This window comes from Cinclus cinclus, chromosome 17 (genome assembly GCF_963662255.1).
Source record: "Cinclus cinclus chromosome 17, bCinCin1.1, whole genome shotgun sequence".
Taxonomy (NCBI): domain Eukaryota; kingdom Metazoa; phylum Chordata; class Aves; order Passeriformes; family Cinclidae; genus Cinclus; species Cinclus cinclus.
Window position 1 is genome coordinate 9,553,210 of NC_085062.1, and position 20,348 is coordinate 9,573,557.

At 54.1% G+C, this 20,348-nt stretch overlaps 1 protein-coding gene across 2 annotated transcripts; it reads left to right on the forward strand.

The window, feature by feature from the left end:
- The first annotated feature begins 248 nt into the window (after positions 1 to 248).
- On the forward strand, positions 249 to 11,227 carry TBX3 (T-box transcription factor 3). 2 transcript variants are annotated; one of them, XM_062504331.1, is made up of 8 exons: positions 249 to 832; positions 2,640 to 2,911; positions 3,960 to 3,967; positions 4,163 to 4,309; positions 6,469 to 6,545; positions 7,832 to 7,989; positions 9,446 to 10,149; positions 10,781 to 11,227. In XM_062504331.1, the coding sequence occupies exons 1-8, from the start codon at positions 438 to 440 to the stop codon at positions 11,225 to 11,227; spliced, it is 2,208 nt and encodes a 735-aa protein (XP_062360315.1). In that variant the 5' UTR covers positions 249 to 437. The 2 variants fall into 2 exon arrangements, with proteins under 2 accessions (XP_062360315.1, XP_062360316.1); XM_062504332.1 differs by lacking the exon at positions 3,960 to 3,967 and having other exon boundaries at positions 2,640 to 2,907.
- Positions 11,228 to 20,348: the final 9,121 nt, after the last annotated feature.

Here is a 20,348-nt window from a genome sequence, read left to right on the forward strand (position 1 = left end):
AGCCCTTCTGCGGCAACAGGAGCAGACAGCGAACCCGGTGGATTTTTTTTCTTCCCTTCTTCGGCGTTTCTTTTCCAGCGCAAGGACTTCCACTCAGGAAAAAAAAAACGCAAACAACTAAAAGGCAAAACAAAACCTCGGAGACCGAATACGAGAAAAAGCAAGACTAATAATGAACAATCCTGTTAATCCGCTGTCCCGAGGGCTGGGGATGAGCCCCGGCTCGGGAAGTTGTAGGCTGTAGAAGTTCTGCCTCTCCCTCATGTACTGTGCTGTTTAGAGCTTGTTTCCCCCAACCCTTTTTTTTTTCTTTTTTTTTTTTTTTTTGGTGCTTTATTGCTGTTATTGTTATTATCTTAATTTTTCTTCTTCGTGATGTGCTGTTAGAAACCACTCCGGGACTACTCCAGCAGTAGGAAGACCGAGGAGTGGAGTGGATGAATTTACCGATGAGAGATCCAGTAATCCCTGGGACAAGCATGGCTTATCATCCTTTTTTACCGCACCGGGCACCGGACTTTGCCATGAGCGCTGTGTTGGGACATCAGCCTCCCTTCTTCCCGGCTCTGGCTTTGCCTCCCAACGGGGCAGCCGCCCTCTCCCTTCCCGGGGCTCTGGCTAAACCCATCATGGACCAGCTAGTGGGGGCTGCAGAGACTGGTATTCCCTTTTCTTCCCTGGGTCACCAGGCAGCAGCTCATCTGAGGCCTTTAAAAACTCTGGAGCCAGAAGAAGAGGTAGAAGACGATCCGAAAGTGCATCTGGAAGCTAAAGAGCTTTGGGAGCAATTCCATAAAAGAGGCACGGAGATGGTGATTACCAAATCGGGAAGGTAGGTCTGGGTCGGGGGTTCGTGCCTTTCCCCCCCTGTCCCCCACCCCTCACTCTCTGCACCCCACCAGGGCAAGGCTGTCTCTCTGGCGGTTTCCCCGGTAAATCTCCTTTCTCCTGGAATTATGGAGAGCTTTAGGCAGCTGAAGATTCGAGCCCCTCTGGGGCACCAGGCTGCTGGGAAAAGCCCAAGCGCGACCCGGCCCTGCTCAGCATGTGCGAGTGCAGGGGGTGAGAGGGTCCCTTCATGGTTCAGTAGCTTAATGCTTGCTGGAGAAGACTGGGAGCAGGAAGAAAATAATTTGGGGTTGGCAAAGGGGCTGGCCTGGTTTTCAGCCTCGCTACACGCAGTTTTTTCTTCCTCGAGAAAGGGGAATGAAGGAAAAATCCTTTAGAGCAGCGTCTGGCTGCTGGTGGGGAGGAGGAGGGCAGATAGGCTCGGTGTGTCAGGCTGTGCCCCTCTGTGCCGGGCTCTCGGCTGGGTTTGTGCTGCCTTATTATGTTTGAAAACGTACAGAAAAACTGACAAAACTCCCCGGCCGTCCTGCAGCCGCTGCTGGAGTGGCAGGGAAGGGTTTGCAGCTCTGCACTGCCTGTCCCTGTATTTATGTAACCTTCACGTGGGAATGAATGAACACACACGGCGCGTCCACGCTCGGCATTTCTGCTTTTTATAGGTTTACCCGTCTGAAATCTCTCTCTGCATTCGCTACTCATTGACATCTGGACTCCTTTACAACTCAGCCTATTGCTGTGATGATACGTAGGGTGAAAACCCACTTTGCACACGGGTGTTTTTCTAAGGGGCTCTCTGAGAAACCTCCCAAACTCTCCGCATGTGATTTGCCAGGAGAATTACTCGAGGAAGCCACTCCTGAAAAGTCTTCTTAGATGGCCTTGAGCTGCCTTGCTGGAGCTTCGCCTATTTGCAAAGCACCAGTTGCAGGCTACAGGCTCAGGAAAAAAATAAAAAATAATACAAACCCTAAAAGCAGCAAGGAGGAAAATAATAATAAAAAAAAATCTCCTCGCCCATTTTACTGCTTTCCCGAAGTTTTCTCTGTTAATTGTAGTCAAAAGTTTTTGCGTGAAAGCCTCGGCCAGTATTAAGAGCTCTTACATGTTGCAAAGTCATGTGTTTCCTTTTAAGTTGAGATTTGCTGAATGCCAACCGCTCGATATAATAAACAGCAAATTTGTGGTATCCTGTTGCAGTTTGGAGCCGGACCTGGGAGCGGAGGGGAGCGGGGTTTGCAGGGAGCCCTCGGCACACGGGGGGATCCCCGGGTGGCCGGAGCACGGGGAGAGCCCCGCTGCCCTCGCTGGGGGCTTTTTATTCTCGTCTGTAAAGTGTAAAAACTCCGCACTTTCCCGGGAGCTTGGGTTGCAATAGTTCAGGCGATTTATTTTATCGGGGTGCGATCAGCTCCCATTTCTTTGTTTAGCAGGCGAAAAGGAAACTAATGAGAGATCAGAGAGCCCCGAATGGGCCTTTGCTGTTTAGGAATGGCAGAGAGAGGTAGGAGCCTGCTGTTTTCTAGGGAATGCGTGCCTTTCCCATCCAGGGACCATTTTCCCCTGCAACTTTTAAGCATTTGAGAAACCTTTTCGCTGGGGGCGGGGGGGAGGAAACCTTTTTGCTGGACACAGATTTACTCTGCTGCTTTTGAGAGCTGAAGCAGTTGCTTGGTAAACGCGCTACCAAAATTCAGAAGCTTATTTGAAAGCTGTAATTAATTTTATTTTACTTTTGTCTTGTCTTTTCTCCCCCCCCCCCCCCCCTCCTCCCTCCCCCCTTCTGCCCATAGGAGAATGTTTCCTCCATTTAAAGTGAGATGCACTGGACTGGATAAAAAGGCCAAGTACATTTTATTGATGGATATTGTGGCGGCTGATGATTGTAGGTACAAATTCCATAATTCCCGGTGGATGGTAGCCGGCAAGGCTGACCCTGAAATGCCAAAGAGAATGTACATCCACCCGGACAGCCCGGCCACCGGCGAACAATGGATGTCCAAAGTCGTCACCTTCCACAAGCTGAAGCTCACTAATAACATCTCTGACAAGCACGGATTTGTGAGTGCCTTTTACACCTTCCTTTGCCCCCCTTTTCCCGTCCCTCGGCACCGGGCCGGAGCGGGGGGTCCCGGGGGGGTGTGCCCGGAGCATGGCGCTGCTCGGCCGGGCTGGCCCCGCTGGCAGCTCCGGCGGCCGAAATGTGGGGAAAACGGGGCAGAAAGACCTCCCCACGCACCCGGGGACGGGCATCTGTCCGGTTTGTAATAGTCCTTGATTTTTCCTCCTGCTGGGGTCAGGAGTAAAGCCCGGAGTTTACTCTGTAACCTCCCCGTGCCATGCAGCCTTAACTTTAGGGATACATTTCCAGCGCAGCGCAACTCGATATTTCTCAGAGCTGCGGTGACTTTATATATCTATATATATTTTTAATAAACTCGATCACACTTTCTAAGCGTAGGAAAACGATATGCATATGTGTATAAAGGGCTTAAAGGCCTAAGTACGCAAACGTTTAAATCTATATTAATCTGGATAATGTAAAGCAAGCCGGAGTGAAAATAAACAGGGACCAAAAGCAGAGGTCAAGTTGGCCATTCATGTCTTTCCACTCCTTTACATTTACCGGGTGTGCAGAGATAAAAACTTACCCTGAGAGTGAAATCAAACAAACCTGCTGATAAGTGTTCTGTCGATCCTGGCCATTTCTTTCTATTCCTGGGAAAGCCTCCGCCTCGGAGCCGGGGCTTTGCTGGTGGTGGCCGCGGCCGGGGGATCTCTAATGTGCCGAAGATTGCATTTGCTGCCTGTGATTTGATTAGACGATGCATTTTTGCCGTTCGCAGAAGGCCTTAAGTGAATTGGGGCACGCAATTAGACCGAGCCGAGGCTCTCGTGGTGGTGTTGCAAGTGTAGCTGCTGCTGCTGCTTTACTTGATTTTATTTTTTTAATACACTTTGAAATCAAAAGACATTGCTTCCGGAGCCCAAGCAGCTTATCCCCCTCTCCGAGCAGAGCTCTGAGGGGATTCTCCCATCTCCTTCGAGAGGTCCAGCGAGAGCCTAACCCCGGCGAGCTGGAGCTGTCAGTGCTTTTAGTTGGATGCTGCGAGGCGTGTGTGTGTGTGTGTGTGTGTGTGTGTGTGTGTGTGTGTGTATTTAGAGTGTGCTTGGCGGGGAGGAGGAGTGAGGGGAGGAAGGAGAGGGAAGGTAAATTAGGAGGAGAAAGTGCCGATGGCTGGGGGAAATGCTGCTCCTGCTGACCGTCTTCTTTCCTCCCCTCCTGCCCTCTGCTGCCGGCCGCTGCCCCCGCTAGACCATTTTAAACTCCATGCACAAGTACCAGCCCCGGTTCCACATCGTCCGAGCCAACGATATCCTCAAGCTTCCTTACAGCACGTTCAGGACCTACGTTTTCCCCGAGACTGAATTCATCGCAGTGACCGCATACCAGAATGATAAGGTAAGGAGATTAAGAGAGGATTTGTTTTACGTGTTTTGGCTTTTAAGAGAAGTTTTACTCCGCATTATTCCCTTAAAACTCACGAAGTCCATCCCGCTCTTCTCTCTCTCTCCCCCCCTCATCTTTTCCCCCAAAACCTCCTTGATTCAGCTTCAGGAAGGCGCTGGGGGAGGAGCACTCTCCTAATACCGACCTCGGGGAAGGCAATTAAAAGGAGGGAGGACTGGGGATGAGAGGGAGAATGTTTAGGGGTTTTCTACCATTTTTTCCCCCCAGTATATCTCCCCAGTATGAGGAAAGGGATGGGGTGGGGTTTGCTGTTCTTAGTGTGGATTTAATCTAAGATGCATCAGGAAAAAAAAATAAAAAAGACTCGTCTCCCTGTGTCGAAAGACAGAGTGGGGAGAGCAGCGGGGCTGAGATTTTGTAATTCTTCCTGGCCTTTGTGCTGTTTTAACTCCTTTGACAGCAATTGGCAATAAGGCTGGAGCACACGTCTGGTTCCTATTATTATTATATTATGATTTTTTTTTTTTTGCATCCTGCAGTGTTTTATTATTTTTTGTGGTGCAAAAATATGCTCTGGTCAGAGAGGGGTATCTCGCTTAAATTTAGCTGGAAGGGCTGAAAAGACCCGTGTGCGAAAGTTTTGCAGCACTGCAAGTGCTGCCTTTCTATTGCTGCTGGTTTATTGTCACTTGCAATGAAGGTGGTATATTTGGGAGAGTGGCAAACGGCGAATTTACGATAATCAAGTCAAGTGGAAGGAAGCGAAGGAGCCAAAAAAGGGGCTTTGATTTTTTTTTTTTTTTTGCTGTTGTTGTCTGTGAATTACAACTTTGCGTTCGCGTGCGTTGAGCGCAGCGGCTGTGGATGCGCAGCGCCCGCTCGCTGCAGCTCCCCTGTGCCCCTCTCTGCCCCTCACATCCTTCACCCTAAAAAATCCATGGGTGAAAAGGGGGGGGTCGTCTGTACCCTTCTGCCCTCGGTTTCCAAAAAGCCGCTTCCCTCTCGGGGCTCGGGCTGTTTTCCTCTCTCTCTGCAGCCGGGCACTTGCAAGGAAACTAAAAGAAAACGAGTGCACAGAGAGTAGACTTTGCTTTGGGACTTATCAGCAGGGCTGGCCGGCCCGGTCTATCAGCTGGGGGCGGCTCGGTTGAAGGACAGAAATGAGCATATTTGTGTGATTGCCATGAAATCGGCAGGGAAGCGGCGAGGAGCCCTCGGCTCGGCGCGGGGGGGGAGCAGAAGGCACGGCCGGGAGCACCTGGATTAAAAGTCCCGCTGGTTTTAGCGGTGGGGTTTTCCTGCTCTCTCCTGATCCCGTGTGTGCGCCGGGGGGTGACTCGGGAGCCAGAGCCGGTCCTGCCCGCACTCGGGCACGGGCGGGGTCTCCTTTTCGGGGTCATCCTCTGCTCCTAAACTGGGGGGTTGCTGTGCTTCCAGCACGGTCCGGGACCGGGAATGGGACGGCGGGGAGTGGCATTCCCGTTGCAGCTGCTCGCATCCTGTTCCAGAGGGGTGAGCCCCGGCCGGGCTGGGAATTCTGCTCCGTGCATCGCCCGCGAGGGCACCAGGCACTTGCGGGGATGTCCCGCACCCCCCATCCCTCCCTGCAGTCGTTCCCTGCCGTGACCTGAACCCCGAGAAAACCCAAACTGAAAAACTTCCAAACACACCTCCCCCCAAAATATGAACTGGCTCCTGGCACCCCTGGCGCCCCAACACACACGGAGCATAATGCGATTACATAAAGTATTTTATTATAGCAAGGGGGTGGGTATGATTCCTTTGCGGTTTAATTATGGTATTTAAAGAGTTTTAAGCACAGGCATAACTTGCATGGATCTCATTGCACGGCTCAATTAATTCCGATGTGGTGGCAGCAACACGGGGCTCTTTCATTGCCACCACGGTCCGGGTCACCGGCCAGCCCGGTGGGGGTCTGGGGGCGAGCTGCCTCCACACAGCTCGGGAAAACACATGGCTTCACCCAAAAAACAGGGACCTTTGCCCCCTGCCCTGTCCTACTCCTGCCACTATCCTGCCAGCCCTAGGGGAACTGGGAAAAGTGGAGTTTGCTGGTTTTTTTAACACAAAAATCTCCTAATTCTGCTCCAACCCCTTGGCTATTTTTTTCCCCTCTCTCTATCCTATAGATCACGCAATTAAAAATTGACAACAACCCCTTTGCCAAAGGTTTTCGGGACACCGGGAATGGCAGAAGGGAGAAGAGGTGAGTCTGGCTCGATTCTCTACAGGCACCTCGTTTGGTTTTCATGTGTTAAGCTCAGAACACGAGCAGAGGTCAAAATCACCTTGCCTCGCCTCCAAACCACACTTCCCCCCGCCAAAATCCATAAGGATCTTGGCGTTAATAACGTCGAGAGGATTGCAGGGGAATTCTTTCCTGCTTTCCACATTTAGTTTTCATGTCACAGGGGGTGACTGGCCAAAGGGAGTGCAGTACCTTAAGCAAATATTACCAGAGAAAAACTTTCCCTTAAAAATTCGAGAGAGAATATTACAGTGTAGTTTGGATCTGGGACTGGAGAAGAGGGACGAGTGGGGGCTCAGCACTGCCTGAATCTCCTCTGGCATTTTTCTGGGGACTGCACGGAAAAGAGTAAAATGTGGAGGAGAAGCATATAAATAAACTGTTTGGACAGAGGTATCTCATGAATATGGAAGTAATTAATGATAGAAGATTCTTTATTTTTTCCAAAAGCAGCAGACACAGTTTGTGCCCCAGATAGGCAGACAGAACTCGTTATAATGGGACTCGAGACTTTTAATATAAGAAGAAAATATAAGGAGAAAAAAGGAACAGGTTTTTTTCCCTTTGATGTGGGATATGTCTGTATTGTTGTGTTACGGGAGACGGGATATTTTAGCCATTTGCACAGGGGGTTAGATAATGAATAAATCGATCTGATCCTCTTTTTTCAAACAAACAACAAAATAAAAAGGTGGAGGGAACGTGGTGTAAACCAAGAGGCCTCTCTCCCTGCCCAGCACACACACAAACATGCACACGCCAGCTCCTCTTGTCCATCAGTGTGAAAATAAAGCCAGCGCTGGAGCCACAGGACGGAAATGATTTCTAATTTCTCTAAATATAAATAGATTTTTTTACTCCGGGTTAATTGTTGGTGAAAAGATTACATAAAGTGCCTAACAAAATAACCACTTCCTAGCAATCTTAGCAACCATTAAGATGGCTCATATCTCTGGAACATCCTTGCCTTTTAAAAGCTAATCTCCAGGGTATGCTTCCTTCTCCCCTCCGCCCCTTGTTTTTAATATCAGCCCTCGCTGAGGAGCTGCTCACGCTTCCAAGAAATCTCCTCTCATTAGCAGCCAGCTCCTGCCTGCCAGAAACGCGCTCTCCTCCTCGAGGGGACCGTGGCTCTTAACTCCCCTGTGCTTCTTGTGCTCGGATAGGAGCTCAGGAGGGGCTGGGGAGGAGGAGGGGTCCCGGGGGTCCCGGAGCCTCTCGCCCAGCGGGTTCTGTGCCCGCAGGAAGCAGCTGACCCTGCAGTCCATGCGGGTGTACGACGAGAGGCAGAAGAAGGAGAATCCCACCTCGGACGAGTCATCCAATGAGCAGACGGCCTTCAAGTGCTTTGCCCAGTCCTCGTGCCCTGCCGTGCCTGCCGTGGGCACCTCCAGCCTCAAAGGTGAGAGCTGTGGCCCCTGCTCTCCTCTGGGAGAGCCTGGGTGCTCGCTCTGTGTGGTGGCAAATCCTGGCTCTATCACTGTCCTCTGGCACTGGCCTGTTTGCCTTCTTTCCTTCTTTCCTTCTTTCCTTCTTTCCTTCCTTCCTTCCTTCCTTCCTTCCTTCCTTCCTTCCTTCCTTCCTTCCTTCCTTCCTTCCTTCCTTCCTTCCTTCCTTCCTTCCTTCCTTCCTTCCTTCCTTCCTTCCTTCCTTCCTTCCTTCCTTCCTTCCTTCCTTCCTTCCTTCCTTCCTTCCTCTCCTTTTGCTCTATTCTCTCTCTTCCTTCTCTCTTTGGTTTTTCCTCCCTCTCTTTCCTTCTTTCCCTCACTCTTCTTGTTGCCTTTCTTTAAGTCTTTCCCTCTCCTCCCTTCTCCCCCCCCACTCTCCTTTCTCTGCCTTCCTCATTCCTCTTCTCTTTCTCCCTCTCCCCCCCCCCGGCCTCCCTCTCCTCTTGCTGCACATTCATCCCTGCCCTCCTTGGTTCAGAAAGGAGCCAGCTCCGAGTCAAGGGAGCAAAGACAGACCACGGGGCAAAAGTTCAAAACTGGAGTCACTCCATTAATATTCCTCACTGAATCTGTTACTAGAGGAAGGATCTTTCCCCTGGATACAGTCCCGAACTTTGTTATAGAAAAGTCACCCTGGGTTTCTCCGTGCAGGGTTGGGAGCTGTCTGCAGCTCTCTCCTACGTATTAATCCATCCCGGGGCGGCGGGGGGGGCGCAGGGGGAGGAGGAAACAACCTCTTTTTTGTAGTTGCTTTACTCGTTTTCTGAAAGACCTGCTGAGCTGAGGGGAGGGGAGCTGGGAGGGGACCCGAAAAGCAAACCAGAGCTTCGCACCTGGGGCGCTGAAATTAGGAGATGAAGTGCAGAGGAATCCAGCGAAGCCATGCATGTGCATGGGGAGAAGGGGGGCCCAGGGGCTCATGAAGACGGCTGCGGGCTGTCTCCGAGTGCGTTTGCAAAGTTTGCCCATTGAAAGGGATGAAAACTTTGGAAAAACTTCGCAGGAGACACATCCCCAAGGCCCTTCAGCCCTGCCCCAAGGTTGCTGCTGTCTCGTTCCTCCTCTATCCTCGCTGCAGCCGGGGAGGGAGGGAGGGTCCCTGGGGGCTCCCGCAGCCCCGGGGAGCGGAGCCGCTGGCCCCGGGCCCGCCCGGCTGGGGGGTCGCTCCTCCGGGCCGCCGCTTTGTTTCAAAGCCAGTTTTGCTGCTTTGTGTAAAACTCAGGCTGGCTTGGACGGGGCGGGCGGTGGGAGCCGGGGGCTGTATTTATTTATGTAATAATAAGAAAAGGGAAGTATTTCCACACAAACCTCTGGCCGGCCAGGAAGCGTGTCTGCCCCCTCTCGCAGCCCGGTGGGGATTTCGGGATGTGCAGTGCCGGATCCCAGCCCCGGGCCCCCTTTGTCTTGCAGATCTCTGCCCCAGCGAGGGAGACAGCGACGCAGACAGCAAAGACGATCCCTTGCTAGAAGGCAACGAGTCGGGCAAAATCAGCACGACCACCGCCGCCACCCCAGCGCCGGCCAGCTCCGCTGCCACCGCAGGGGACGACCCCCGGGACAAGGGCGGCAGCCCCTCCAAAAGCCACTTCTTCCCTGGGGACTCGGCAGGGAGTCGGAGCCGAGAGAGGACTGAGAAAGCCCCTCCGGACTCCCGACACAGCCCGGCTACCATCTCTTCCAGCACCCGGGGGGGAAGCCTGAGCGGCGAGGAACTGAAAAGCCCCCTGAGGGATGGCCCCAAAGTAGATGAGAACCGACTGCTGGGGAAAGAGCCCTTCACCCCCCTGACGGTGCAAACCGACAGCACGGCCCACCTGAGCCAGGGACACTTGCAGAACCTCGGCTTTCCCCCTGCCCTGGCCGGCCAGCAGTTCTTCAACCCTCTGGGGAACGGGCACCCGCTGCTGCTGCACCCCGGGCAGTTCGCCATGGGGGGAGCCTTCTCCGGCATGGCCGCGGGCATGGGGCCCCTCCTCGCCACCGTCTCCGGGGCATCCGCCGGGGTCTCGGGACTGGACAACACGGTCATGGCCACGGCGGCGGCCCAGGGACTCTCGGGAGCATCGGCGGCTGCTTTGCCTTTCCATCTGCAGCAGCACGTCCTGGCTTCACAGGTACTGCCTCCCCACCCGCGCCGCCCCTCCGGGCCAGGGGCGTTCCGGCCCTGGGGACCGGGCTGGGGGGACAGCGGGTACCTCCTTTAAGTTCCCCGCTTCGATGTGCCCCCCGTGCCCCTCTCAAGGGCCAGTCACAGGGCTTGGCAGAAAGTCGGAGGAGGGAAAGCAGTGGGCGGGGAGGGTGACCCAGCGCGATGTCCCTGAGCTCTCCGCACCGTCCCCGCAACCCCGACCGCCACCGGGGCAGGAGCAGGGCGCTGCTCGGCGCTCTGGGGCGCGTCCCGGCCTGCGGAGCGGAGCCGCTGTCGGGGGAAGGGATGCGGGAGGGGGGCCGGACCTGCGGGTAAAGGGCGCGAGAGAATCGCCCGGTGAGGGGGAGAGTGGGGCGGGGACCCCTCGGCCGTTTGGCCCCCGGTGGGCCCGGCGGGAGCGGGGCCGTGCAGGGCAGAGGCCGGGCAGGCCGTGCCCCGCTGCGCTGGTGGCTTTGGCCCGGGCGGAGGGAGCGCGGATCTCCGCGCCGCTGCCGGTGCGGCCGCGGGGGAGGACCCGGAGCGGGGGGGCCGAGCAGCATCCCCGCGGCGAGCGTGCGGGCCGGTAACCCTTTCCTCTCTCTCCTCCCCTCCCGCAGGGCCTGGCCATGTCTCCTTTCGGCAGCCTTTTCCCCTACCCCTACACCTACATGGCGGCGGCCGCCGCCGCCTCCAGCGCCGCTTCCAGCTCGGTGCACCGGCACCCGTTCCTGAGCGCCGTGCGGCCGCGGCTCCGCTACAGCCCCTACCCGCTGCCCGTGCCCCTGTCGGACGGCGGCAGCCTCCTCACCACCGCCCTGCCCGGCCTGGCCGCCGGCTCCGGCGAGGGCAAGGCGGGCGGGCTGAGCGCCAGCCCCGGCTCCGTGCCCCTGGACTCCGCCTCGGACCTCACCAGCCGCTCCTCCACCCTCTCGTCCGGCTCCGTGTCCCTGTCCCCCAAGCTGGGCGCGGACAAGGAGGCGGCCACCAGCGAACTGCAAAACATCCAGCGCCTGGTCAGTGGGCTCGACCCCAAGCAGGACAGATCCCGCAGCGGCTCCCCGTAACCCCCGGCCTCCGGGAGCTCATTTCAAATCAGTCTCGCAGTGCACTTTGTTTGAAAGAAACCACATCCTCCACCCCGCGAGTGTTTGGTTTTTATTTTTTTTCCCCCCCTCCTTTATTTTTTATTTTCTTCCTCTTTCTATTTTTGTTGTTGTTATTTTTACATATAAAATCCCGCGGCGTTGTGTGCGTGCTTAGCGACACAAAGGTATCTGGTGGAACAGGGAAAAAGGGATGGGGGAGCGCTGGGTCGGAGGCTCCTCACAGGGAACAGAACTGGCCGGATCGAGGTACCGGTGGGGTTTGTGGCATCCTCCTTTTATTTTTTATATTTTTAATCAGTGTAAAAAAAAAAAAAAAAGAACCCAAAAACAAAACACCCCGGAAAAAAAAAGAAAAAAGAAAAAAAAAGGAAAAAACTAAAACAAAAAAAAAACATTAAAAAAAATCAAGCAAACTTATGAATAAAAGTTAAGTAAAAGAATTGATTTTTTTTTTTCTCTCCGAAAGAAAAGTGTGTAAGTAACTCGCATATTGGTTCTTCAACAGTTGTTTCCTGGGCGGGTTGTTAACCACAACCTCCTTAGTCGATATTAAGGGAAGCTGTGTGTTTAAAATATTATTGTGATGTCTGAGAGCCAGTTGTTGGCTTTTCTTTTGCATGTTCCAGAGTAGCCTGCTTTTTTTTTTTTCCAGGGGGGGTGGTGGTATTTTTTATTTCAGTGGGGTTTTGTTGTTTATTTTTAATGATCGTCTCAAATCCCAGGGAAAAATTATTATTAATAATAATAAAAACAAAAATAAGACCTTTGTCCCTCTACCTTAAACATCCTCCCTTGTAGCAACAAAAATAAGAAGTGTAGTTGGAAAGAAAAGTGAATTTATTTTAACTAAAAAACCTCTGTAGCTCGACTGTAGGTTTATCACAGCTTTCCCTCTTTAATTGTATATGCAATAACAAGGTTTAAGTACTGAGAAGAAGAAAAGAGCGGACACTATTATTAAAACAAAGTATTTATGTAATTATTTGATAACTCTTGTAAATACGTGGAATATGAATACTCGAAATTAAACTTTAATTTATTGACATTGTACATATCTCTGTAAATACGACTGCAGCGGTCTTTTTTTGTTTCTTTCTGTTTTTATTTTTAGTCGTTTTCATTTCAAGCTGGTAATTCCTTTAAACATAGATCCCGACCCAGAGGAGAAATTCCCCTGTTTGTGAGGGCTCAGTTTTTAAAGCAGAGCTCAGCCCAGGAAAACCTCGTCCTTTGGTCAAGGAGCCGAATGCAAAGGCAAAGCAGAAAGGAACCAAATTAATCAAAGACCTTAAAAAAAATTCAAAGAGAGAAAAAGACAAAGCAGTGTGCCATGGTAGCTTTTAATCCTAGATTTCTTCAGTGTTCAAAATGTCAACAACCACAAAATTATATATGCTTATACACGACAACAGGCTTCTCCAGTGGCTTGAGAGATTAAAAAAAAAAAAAAAAGCAAACCAAATAAACAACAAAGTGAAGATTCTAGGATTTTCTTTATTTTCTATTATTTTGCCCGTTTTCTCGGTGTGTCAGAAAACAACCCCGCGATGGAGTTTTACTACTGTGCTTATTGTTGTCTTTGTTTGAGTGAGTGCATATTTTCTTGGGTTGAAAGTCAGGTGCTCAGAGCTGGTTCAAAGAAAAAAAAATGAAGGTATATTTTGTGTTATATAAATGTTGAGAAGTTCTTGGTATTTTTTTTCTGTAATTTTTTTTCCCCCTTTTAAAAGTCACTGAAGTTTCAATAAATTTTTATTGAAATGTCTTGGGCGTACTGTGAAATGCCTTCACCCCAACCCTCCCCAAAGTGCCTGGGAGGATGGAGGGGTTGAAAGATATATATCCCTCTTCTGCCTTTCTCCTCCACCCCCTTTCCCGTTTCCAATATTAAGATATTTCTCCTGGAAGGAGCTAGTACGAACCAGTCGAGATGGTGTCATTTGAATTGTTGAGGGGGAAGGACGAGTTTTAAGCAAGCTGTTTAATGTACCTTTTCCGTCTTTATCCCTCTCGCTTTTAAAGTCGATCCAGAGGCTACTAAAGTCACCTCTTTTAATGGAAGAATATTAAGTGGCGTTTGAAAAGTTAATGAGAAAGGCTCAGCTATGCTTTTATCTGTCATAAATTAATAACGCAAAAGTGAAGAATTAGAGAATAGATCGGTTAAATTTTAATGCAGAGCCCTCCTTCAAAGTTTCCAGGTAAAGTGCTCAGGAGTTGATGCTGTCGCTGGGCTCGTTTTCCTCTCCTGTCCGGGCAGGGGATTTGGCTTTCCCAGTTAGTTATCACCTGGAAATACATGAGTTTTTAAAATCTATTTTTCGTCCTTTTGTTGGAATCGCCCCTTCTAGCCCTTAGGCTCGTGATATATCGAGATGAAGCTGGAAAACGGCTGGAACGGGGACAGACATCCAGGCTGGACCAGTGGCCTGGGAGGTCACTGAGAGGAGAGCTGAGGAGAGCTGGCAGCCCCTGCTGTACCTCTGCCAGTCTATGAGCACATCCTTTAGCAGAACGTATATATTTCTCGTTAATGAGATTTTTTTTTCCCCCATCCCTTCAACAGTTAGTGGCCCGTATATTGAAAAGCGATTCATCCTCCGCCAGTAATAAATATTATAAGGATGTACTTCCAGCCTGTATCCTGTTTTATGCTCTGCCTGCCCCTCGGCCCGCGGCCCCCGGTTCCTGCGCCGGCGAGATAAAGGGAGATCCAGGGGGTGAAAGTGGCGATGAAGTTGTGGGTTGGTTTTTTTTTTTCCCCCCTCGATTTTTTAATTTAAAAATCCCCGCACGAACACCAAACTGTTCCCCATCGTGGGGGAACGAGACCCTTCCCATTTCAACTTAAGGGTGGGGGTTTGGTTCAAATCCGCGCTGTTTGAACGGGAGGAAGGCTTGGGCTGAGCCGGGGTTTTTCTCTCCCTCTTCCTCTACTTTCAGATGGCCCAAGGTGACTGCTGCTGGAAATGTCACTTGAGCTGATGCTCCCTTAAGCTGGCCTGGGAGAGGAGGGTCTTTTAGGGATAGAGATGGCGGCGGGTCTGGCAAAAGAAATGAGGGGAAAAAAAAGAAAACAAAAAAACCCCAAAACAAAACAAAACAAAAAAAAACCCCAGCACGCGAAGAAGGAGGCAGCGGCTGTGCAGCCCGCCCGAAGGCTGCAGCCCCACAAGCCGCTGTCCACACGGATTCTCCACGCGGGTGGGAGCTGGAGCTGCTCCGGGAGAGGGAATCCTGTGCCGAGGGGAGCAGCTGGGTGGGACAGAGCCCCTTGGCAGCCCCCCGGGCGGGACAGCCATCCCTGCCACGGGGCGCAGCTCTCCCCTCTGCGCTGAGCTCCGGCCCCAGCAGCAGCGCGGAGGCGCCGGTCCATGACAGATCCCCCCGGTCCCCTCGCTCCCATCTCTTTGGCTTCAGGAATCACTCGGGGACCTCTCTTTTCCCCCTTCTCTCAGCTGCTGGTCCCCAGAATGGTTCTTAGAGGGGGAGAGCCACTATGATTTGTGTATGAGTGGGGGAAATTTCCTCTTTGGAGAGGAATTCGCTGCTGATGGTCAAGAGGAAAGTAAGACACCCACCCCTCGATCGCCCTTGCCTATCTCGATTTTTTTTGCCAGCCCAGGAACTCAGTAGCTGCCCCACAAGCCTGGTAGGCACCGGGAGCCCCGGGGCGCCGCAACCCCCGAGCTCACAATTTATTCTTTTTAAGACTGAGGGTGCAGCCTGATTGCTTTAAACCTCCCTTTTCCACGGGCCTAATGCTGACCTCCCCCTCGCCATGCCCTTGCAAGAAATCCGTGTACCGCAGGTGTAACTCTGACTTGCAAATGGCTTTATCTCTTGCGTATCTTATTTGTATATAGTAACGTTAATGAGTAACTCTTGTGGCGCTTGTGGAAGGAGGTAAACAGCGAGCAATCTCTGTGGATTATCCTGTCTATTACTCACCTGGCGCCTGTCTTGATATCCTCAATGGTTTTATGGCTGATGCAGGCGACCCGGCGCTGGGTGGGGGTGGCCGGCGGCGGGGGGGCTCCGGCGAGGCGCCGGCGCCACCTCTCGGGCAGCCTGGGCAGCGCCCCGAGACCCCCGGAGGGACCCTCGGCCCGTGGGAGGGGGCACAGGACGGGCCGAGGGGGAACTCGGGGTGTGCTGGGCTGAGCCAGCATCTCGCACCCCCCAGCCCCGACCCCCGGCCGCGCAGCGCTGGGCAGGCTCTGCTCGGAGCCGAGCTGCGTTTTACCCACGGGAGTTTTACCCCGAGTCCAAAGTCTCTGGGAAAGCGGGGCTGGGGCCGCACGGAGTGGGGAAGGAGCACGAAACGCTCCCCGGAGCCGCAGAGCCCCGGGGACAGCGCGACACCGACACCCCGGCGGGCCCGGCACCCGCCGCCGCCGGCGCGCTCGGCCCACGCTCCGCTATTAGTTAATTATTGATTGATTACAAGTGAAAATTTATGACCCCCTCGCTCTCTATCCCCCCCCTCCCACCCCCCGCAGCCTCCCGGCCCCTCGCACGCACACACGCTCCTGCCCTCTGCAAACACTCCGGGAGAGGCGGGAGGCGTGTTGTTGTTTTTGGCCTTGACAGCTTCCAGGAATATGAAATATTTAAGCCCTTCGGTCGATCTCCCGTACCCTGGACGTCCTTTTCTTTTTTTCTTTTTTTTTTTTTTTTCTTTTTTTTTTTTTTCCTTCCCCCCTTTCATGTCCCGGCTCGGAGGCTCCCGCGGCGGTCGAGCCCCCTCCCCGCACACAGCCGGCGTGCGGGCTCGGAGCACGCCAGGCCTCGCAGATCAAAGGGACTTCTCCGGCCTCTGCACAAGGGAAGAGAAAAAAAAAATAAAAGAAAAGGAAAAAAAAGAGGTTGATTTCTTTAACGATTGTTCGTAAAAGTCTTGGAAGCGGGGACCATTCCGCCTCCTCCCTCGCCTCGGGCTGCAGGATTGCACCGGGGAGCGGTTTTGGAAGAAATAGGGATTGGGAGAAGGGAAGAGAAAAGAAAAAAGGGGGGGAAAAATAAAAATACAGAGGAGTTGCTAGAAATTTAACAGCCGTGTGTGTGCAGGAGCGCACACGCCGCCCCGGGGTCCCGGTGGGCAGCGGGGTCGAGGCCGCTCTCGGACGTGCGCTTCCCAAAATGGGGCGAACTCCAAGCCCCTGAATGTGCCCGTGGGTGTGCGGGGGGCGCTCCCCCAGTTTCTGCCGGCACGCCCGGGGCGAGGGGCGCTGCCAGAGGGTGACCGGAGCGCGCTGCTCCACGGCCGGGGCTGAGAGACAGGCTGACGGACGGACGGACGGACGGACGGACTGACGGACGGACGGACGGACGGAGCGCTTGTTTGCTGTCTCGGGAGGATAAATGGGCCGATGTGGCGATTGCCTCGGGGCGCTGGCGCTTGGCAGAGTGCGGGGACCGCCCCGCTGCCCCCGCCGGTCCTTGTCACCCGGGCCGGGAGCGACAGCCGGCCGGGCGGATCCGCGCTGGAGGCGCCGGGACGGCGGGGTTGGAATCATCTGATGGGGGGAAACGGGGCGGGAGAAACCTCCCTCCTTCGGCACCTCCAGCCGCACCTCGCAGAGAAACCCCCGTCCACGGGGGCGCGGTGGCAATCCCCAGCCCTCATCCCCTTCCCCACGGAACAGGCACGTCCCGGGGGAGTGAAGAGACCCCCAATAGGACATTCCAGCCCGGTTATCTGGGGGTTCGCACCGCGGGATCGCCCTGACCCACCGACATCACCCGCAGCCCGCCCCGCCGCGCAACCATCTCCCTTTGCACCTGAAGTTTTTTGGTTGAGGGTGGGGAGAAAAAAACAGCGGTTCCCAGGGAGGCAGCCCCGGAGGGTGATGCCTTGGGGTTTTACTTCTTGGCATTTTTGTTTTGGTGTTTTGATTTTTTTTTTTTCCCAGCCAACCCCAAACTTCCCACGTGCTACTCCCCAAACCCCGCATTATTAGGGAACAATTAAGGCGTGCAAAAACACGGCAAGGCGAAGCCCTTGAGCTGGAAGTGGTCGTCCAAGGCAATATTTGAGCTCCTGGCCCCGTTCTCTCGCCCCGAGGGGGGGCTGCTGTGGGCAGGGTGAGCCCCGAGGCTGGGCCGGGACTCCGGAGCTTCTGTGGGGCTCTGGAGCTGCGGTTTCCCCATCTGCCACCGCTCCTTTGTGGAAGCTCAAGCCGCAGCTACCTAGCAGACACCACCTTTGGGCTTTCCCTTTTCTAACCCACTTTTTTCTTTCCTTTTTCGGTTTCTTGCTTTCGTATGATTCGATTAATCGAGAATAAATACTTAATCATTATTATATTTCTAAACGCTCTCAGCCGAAACAGAGTTCGACCTTCAGCGCAGGTAACCGCGGCTGTAATTCCTGCTGAATTTCACCTTGGTCTCACCAAACTAAGCTTTCCCTCACTCTCCCACATAAAAGCCTTCCCAGAGAAGGCATTGGAATAAAAATCAAACCAGCACCGAACAGGCTGGGCTGTGCGGAGCCGACCCGACCCCACGGAAACCCCGACCCCCCTCCCGGAGCAACCCCCATCTGCCTCCGGCTCCCTCCGTTCCGAGGTCCTTTCAAGCTTTATTTCCTTTCAAGCCGTCCGAGCACCACTCATAAAATAAAGTTATCAAGGAAATAAGCTCGAGAGAAAAAGCCAGTGGTGCTTTCCCCCCCTCCCCGGACCTGCTCCTTCCAGTGAAGGTACGAGCGGAGCAGGTCTGGGGAAGGGGGGAGCCGGGATGGGGACGCGGGGTCCGGCTTGGAGCATCCCCTGGGCTGGACTGGCGGGTCGGTAAAACAAGGAGGTGTTCGTGGGGCAGGAGGAGGCGGCAGGGAGGGAGCTGGGGGCATTTCTTTCCCGCTCTCGTGGAGTCCCGTTTTAGATCCCTCTGCAGGAAAGGGGTCCCCGCCACAGCCCCGCCCGAGCGCGCTCCCTTGGGAATGTGTCACCGCGATCTCCAGGCAGGATTCTGTCCCTTCTGCCGTGAGACTGCTCCCAGGCGCTCTCGCGTTTATTTTCCGTAGGTTTCTTGAAAATGCATTTTTCCAGCTCTCCCTCGCTGTCCAATCGTGGCCTTCTCCGTGGATTTTCGAGGGAAGCTTTTTTACTCCTCAGTTCTCCCGAGTCCTTTTTCAGCCGGTTTTCATTTCTCCGGTCTCCCATCTAAAAATCAAGCAGAAAAAAAACCCCTCAAACCTAAATACAATTATGAACCAGGTCAGGAGGCTCCCCCGCTCCCCTTGCTGGAGCGGGCGGGGGTAGGGGCTACCCCTAGGAAAAGTGAAAAGCTCGTTTTAATGGGCGGTCATTGCTAAATCTCACCTTAGGGCCAAAACGACTCGCGACCCATTGCCCTCCTTACGATGTATTTATTTGTCTCAGTGGCACCAGTCGTCAGTCATTAGTGGGGGGGGGGGGTGAACCCGAGAGCCGCCCCACCGGTGGTGCCGGTGGTCCTGTGACTTTTTTGGTTTGTTTTAAATATGATTTCTCAAGAGGAACCCTTCCAGAGGAGGAGGAACAACCTGTCCCGGGAGGACTCCTTGCCGAAACGCGGTGGGAACACGCCTGGGAGCGCAGCGAGCGACGACCCCTCCGAAAATGGTTTTGGTCCGGCGAGCGGGGTTTGGTTCGCACGCCCAAGGGTTCGCTCCCGGGAAAAGCGGCCCTTGGGCCAGCAGCGACATTATTTGATGGATAACAGCGTTTTCCGACAGAAACAATAACGGAGGGGCAAACCGATGCAGAAGCCCGAGTCGAGCAGCAGCCTCCCGAGCCCTCGGGCAGCCTGGCGAGCGTCGCCGACCCCGGGACCGCGAGTGCAGCCGGGCAGCAGCTCCGGACACCCGCCCGGCCGTGCCCGCCCGCCCGCAGGTCTGTGGTCACGGCCGCTCCCTAGCTGGATGTCACTTTACGTACAGCTTTCTCCGCACATGATATCCCGAAAGCGCCAAGAAGGTTCATATACATTTCAAATATTTATATAGTTCAAATACACGTGTGCGTGTGTCGTTGTGTAAAGTTGATACAAAGAAATGTGGCTGTGAGCGCATTTTTTTTTTTTTTCAGTCCACACAAGACGCGTGCGGTGTGGGACCTGTCCCCGCTGCCCGCACACATCCCCTCCGGCCCCGGCTCTGCCAGGTTTAGTCCCGCCTGGCCGAGCACAGCCCGGCTGGGATCGGAGGTTCTAACCGGCGAATTTGGGATCTATGGCTCGGTTAGTTTAGGGATACTTTCGCCGTCGCGTGTTTTGGGTAAATTCACCTCTGCCAACAGCAGTTCGCTGAGCAGTCCCAGGCTCCCCCGTCACCCCGGGGAAAGCTTTGGGGTCCCTGACCAGGAGAGGGAACCGTATGTGAGTGTCCCGGTACTTGTGTTCACACCCTTTTCACAGGCGGCTCTGGTTTGTTCCCTCTGCCAAATATTTAACCAGGGATAGGGATGAGAGAGAAACCATAAATTTCATGCTCCCTTTCCCCCCAGCTCGCCGTCCCGCGGCTCCAAACTTCTGCTGTCAGGAGGCTGGACCGACGGTGCTGGAGTGCTTGGCCTGGCTGGTTCCGGGCAGGGAGGGAAAAGAGAGGGATAGAAGGAGGGAGGGATGGATGGATTTGGAACGAGGTCGCACTGGGGAGGGCGAAGCTCCATCCTCGTGCCGCAGCTCGTTTCGTCCTGAAATCGGGAAATGGCGGAATTGGGGAATCATGAAACCACGGCAGCGGGCAGGACCTGGATGCCCGGTGGCAGCAGGAGGAGGACGGGGGCTCCTTGCTGCTGGGGATGTCCCCCGGGGCCGGGCCGCTCCCGGGATCGGGACTGATCTCTCCCGGGCCCGGTGTCGCCGTCAGCCGCTCCTGGAGTGCCACCTGGTGGGAGCAGCCCGGCAGCACGGGCAGGGCTCGGCTCCGGGGGTCCCGCAGCCCCCCGGGAAGCGCCTCCCGACGCTGGCAGGGGCAGCACGGCAGCAGCGGGATCAGGGGTGTCCCGGGCATCCCCAAGAACCCGAGCATGAGGAATGAAGAGGATGCAAGCAGCGGTACCCACAAGGAAAAGATCTGAATCGAAAGAGT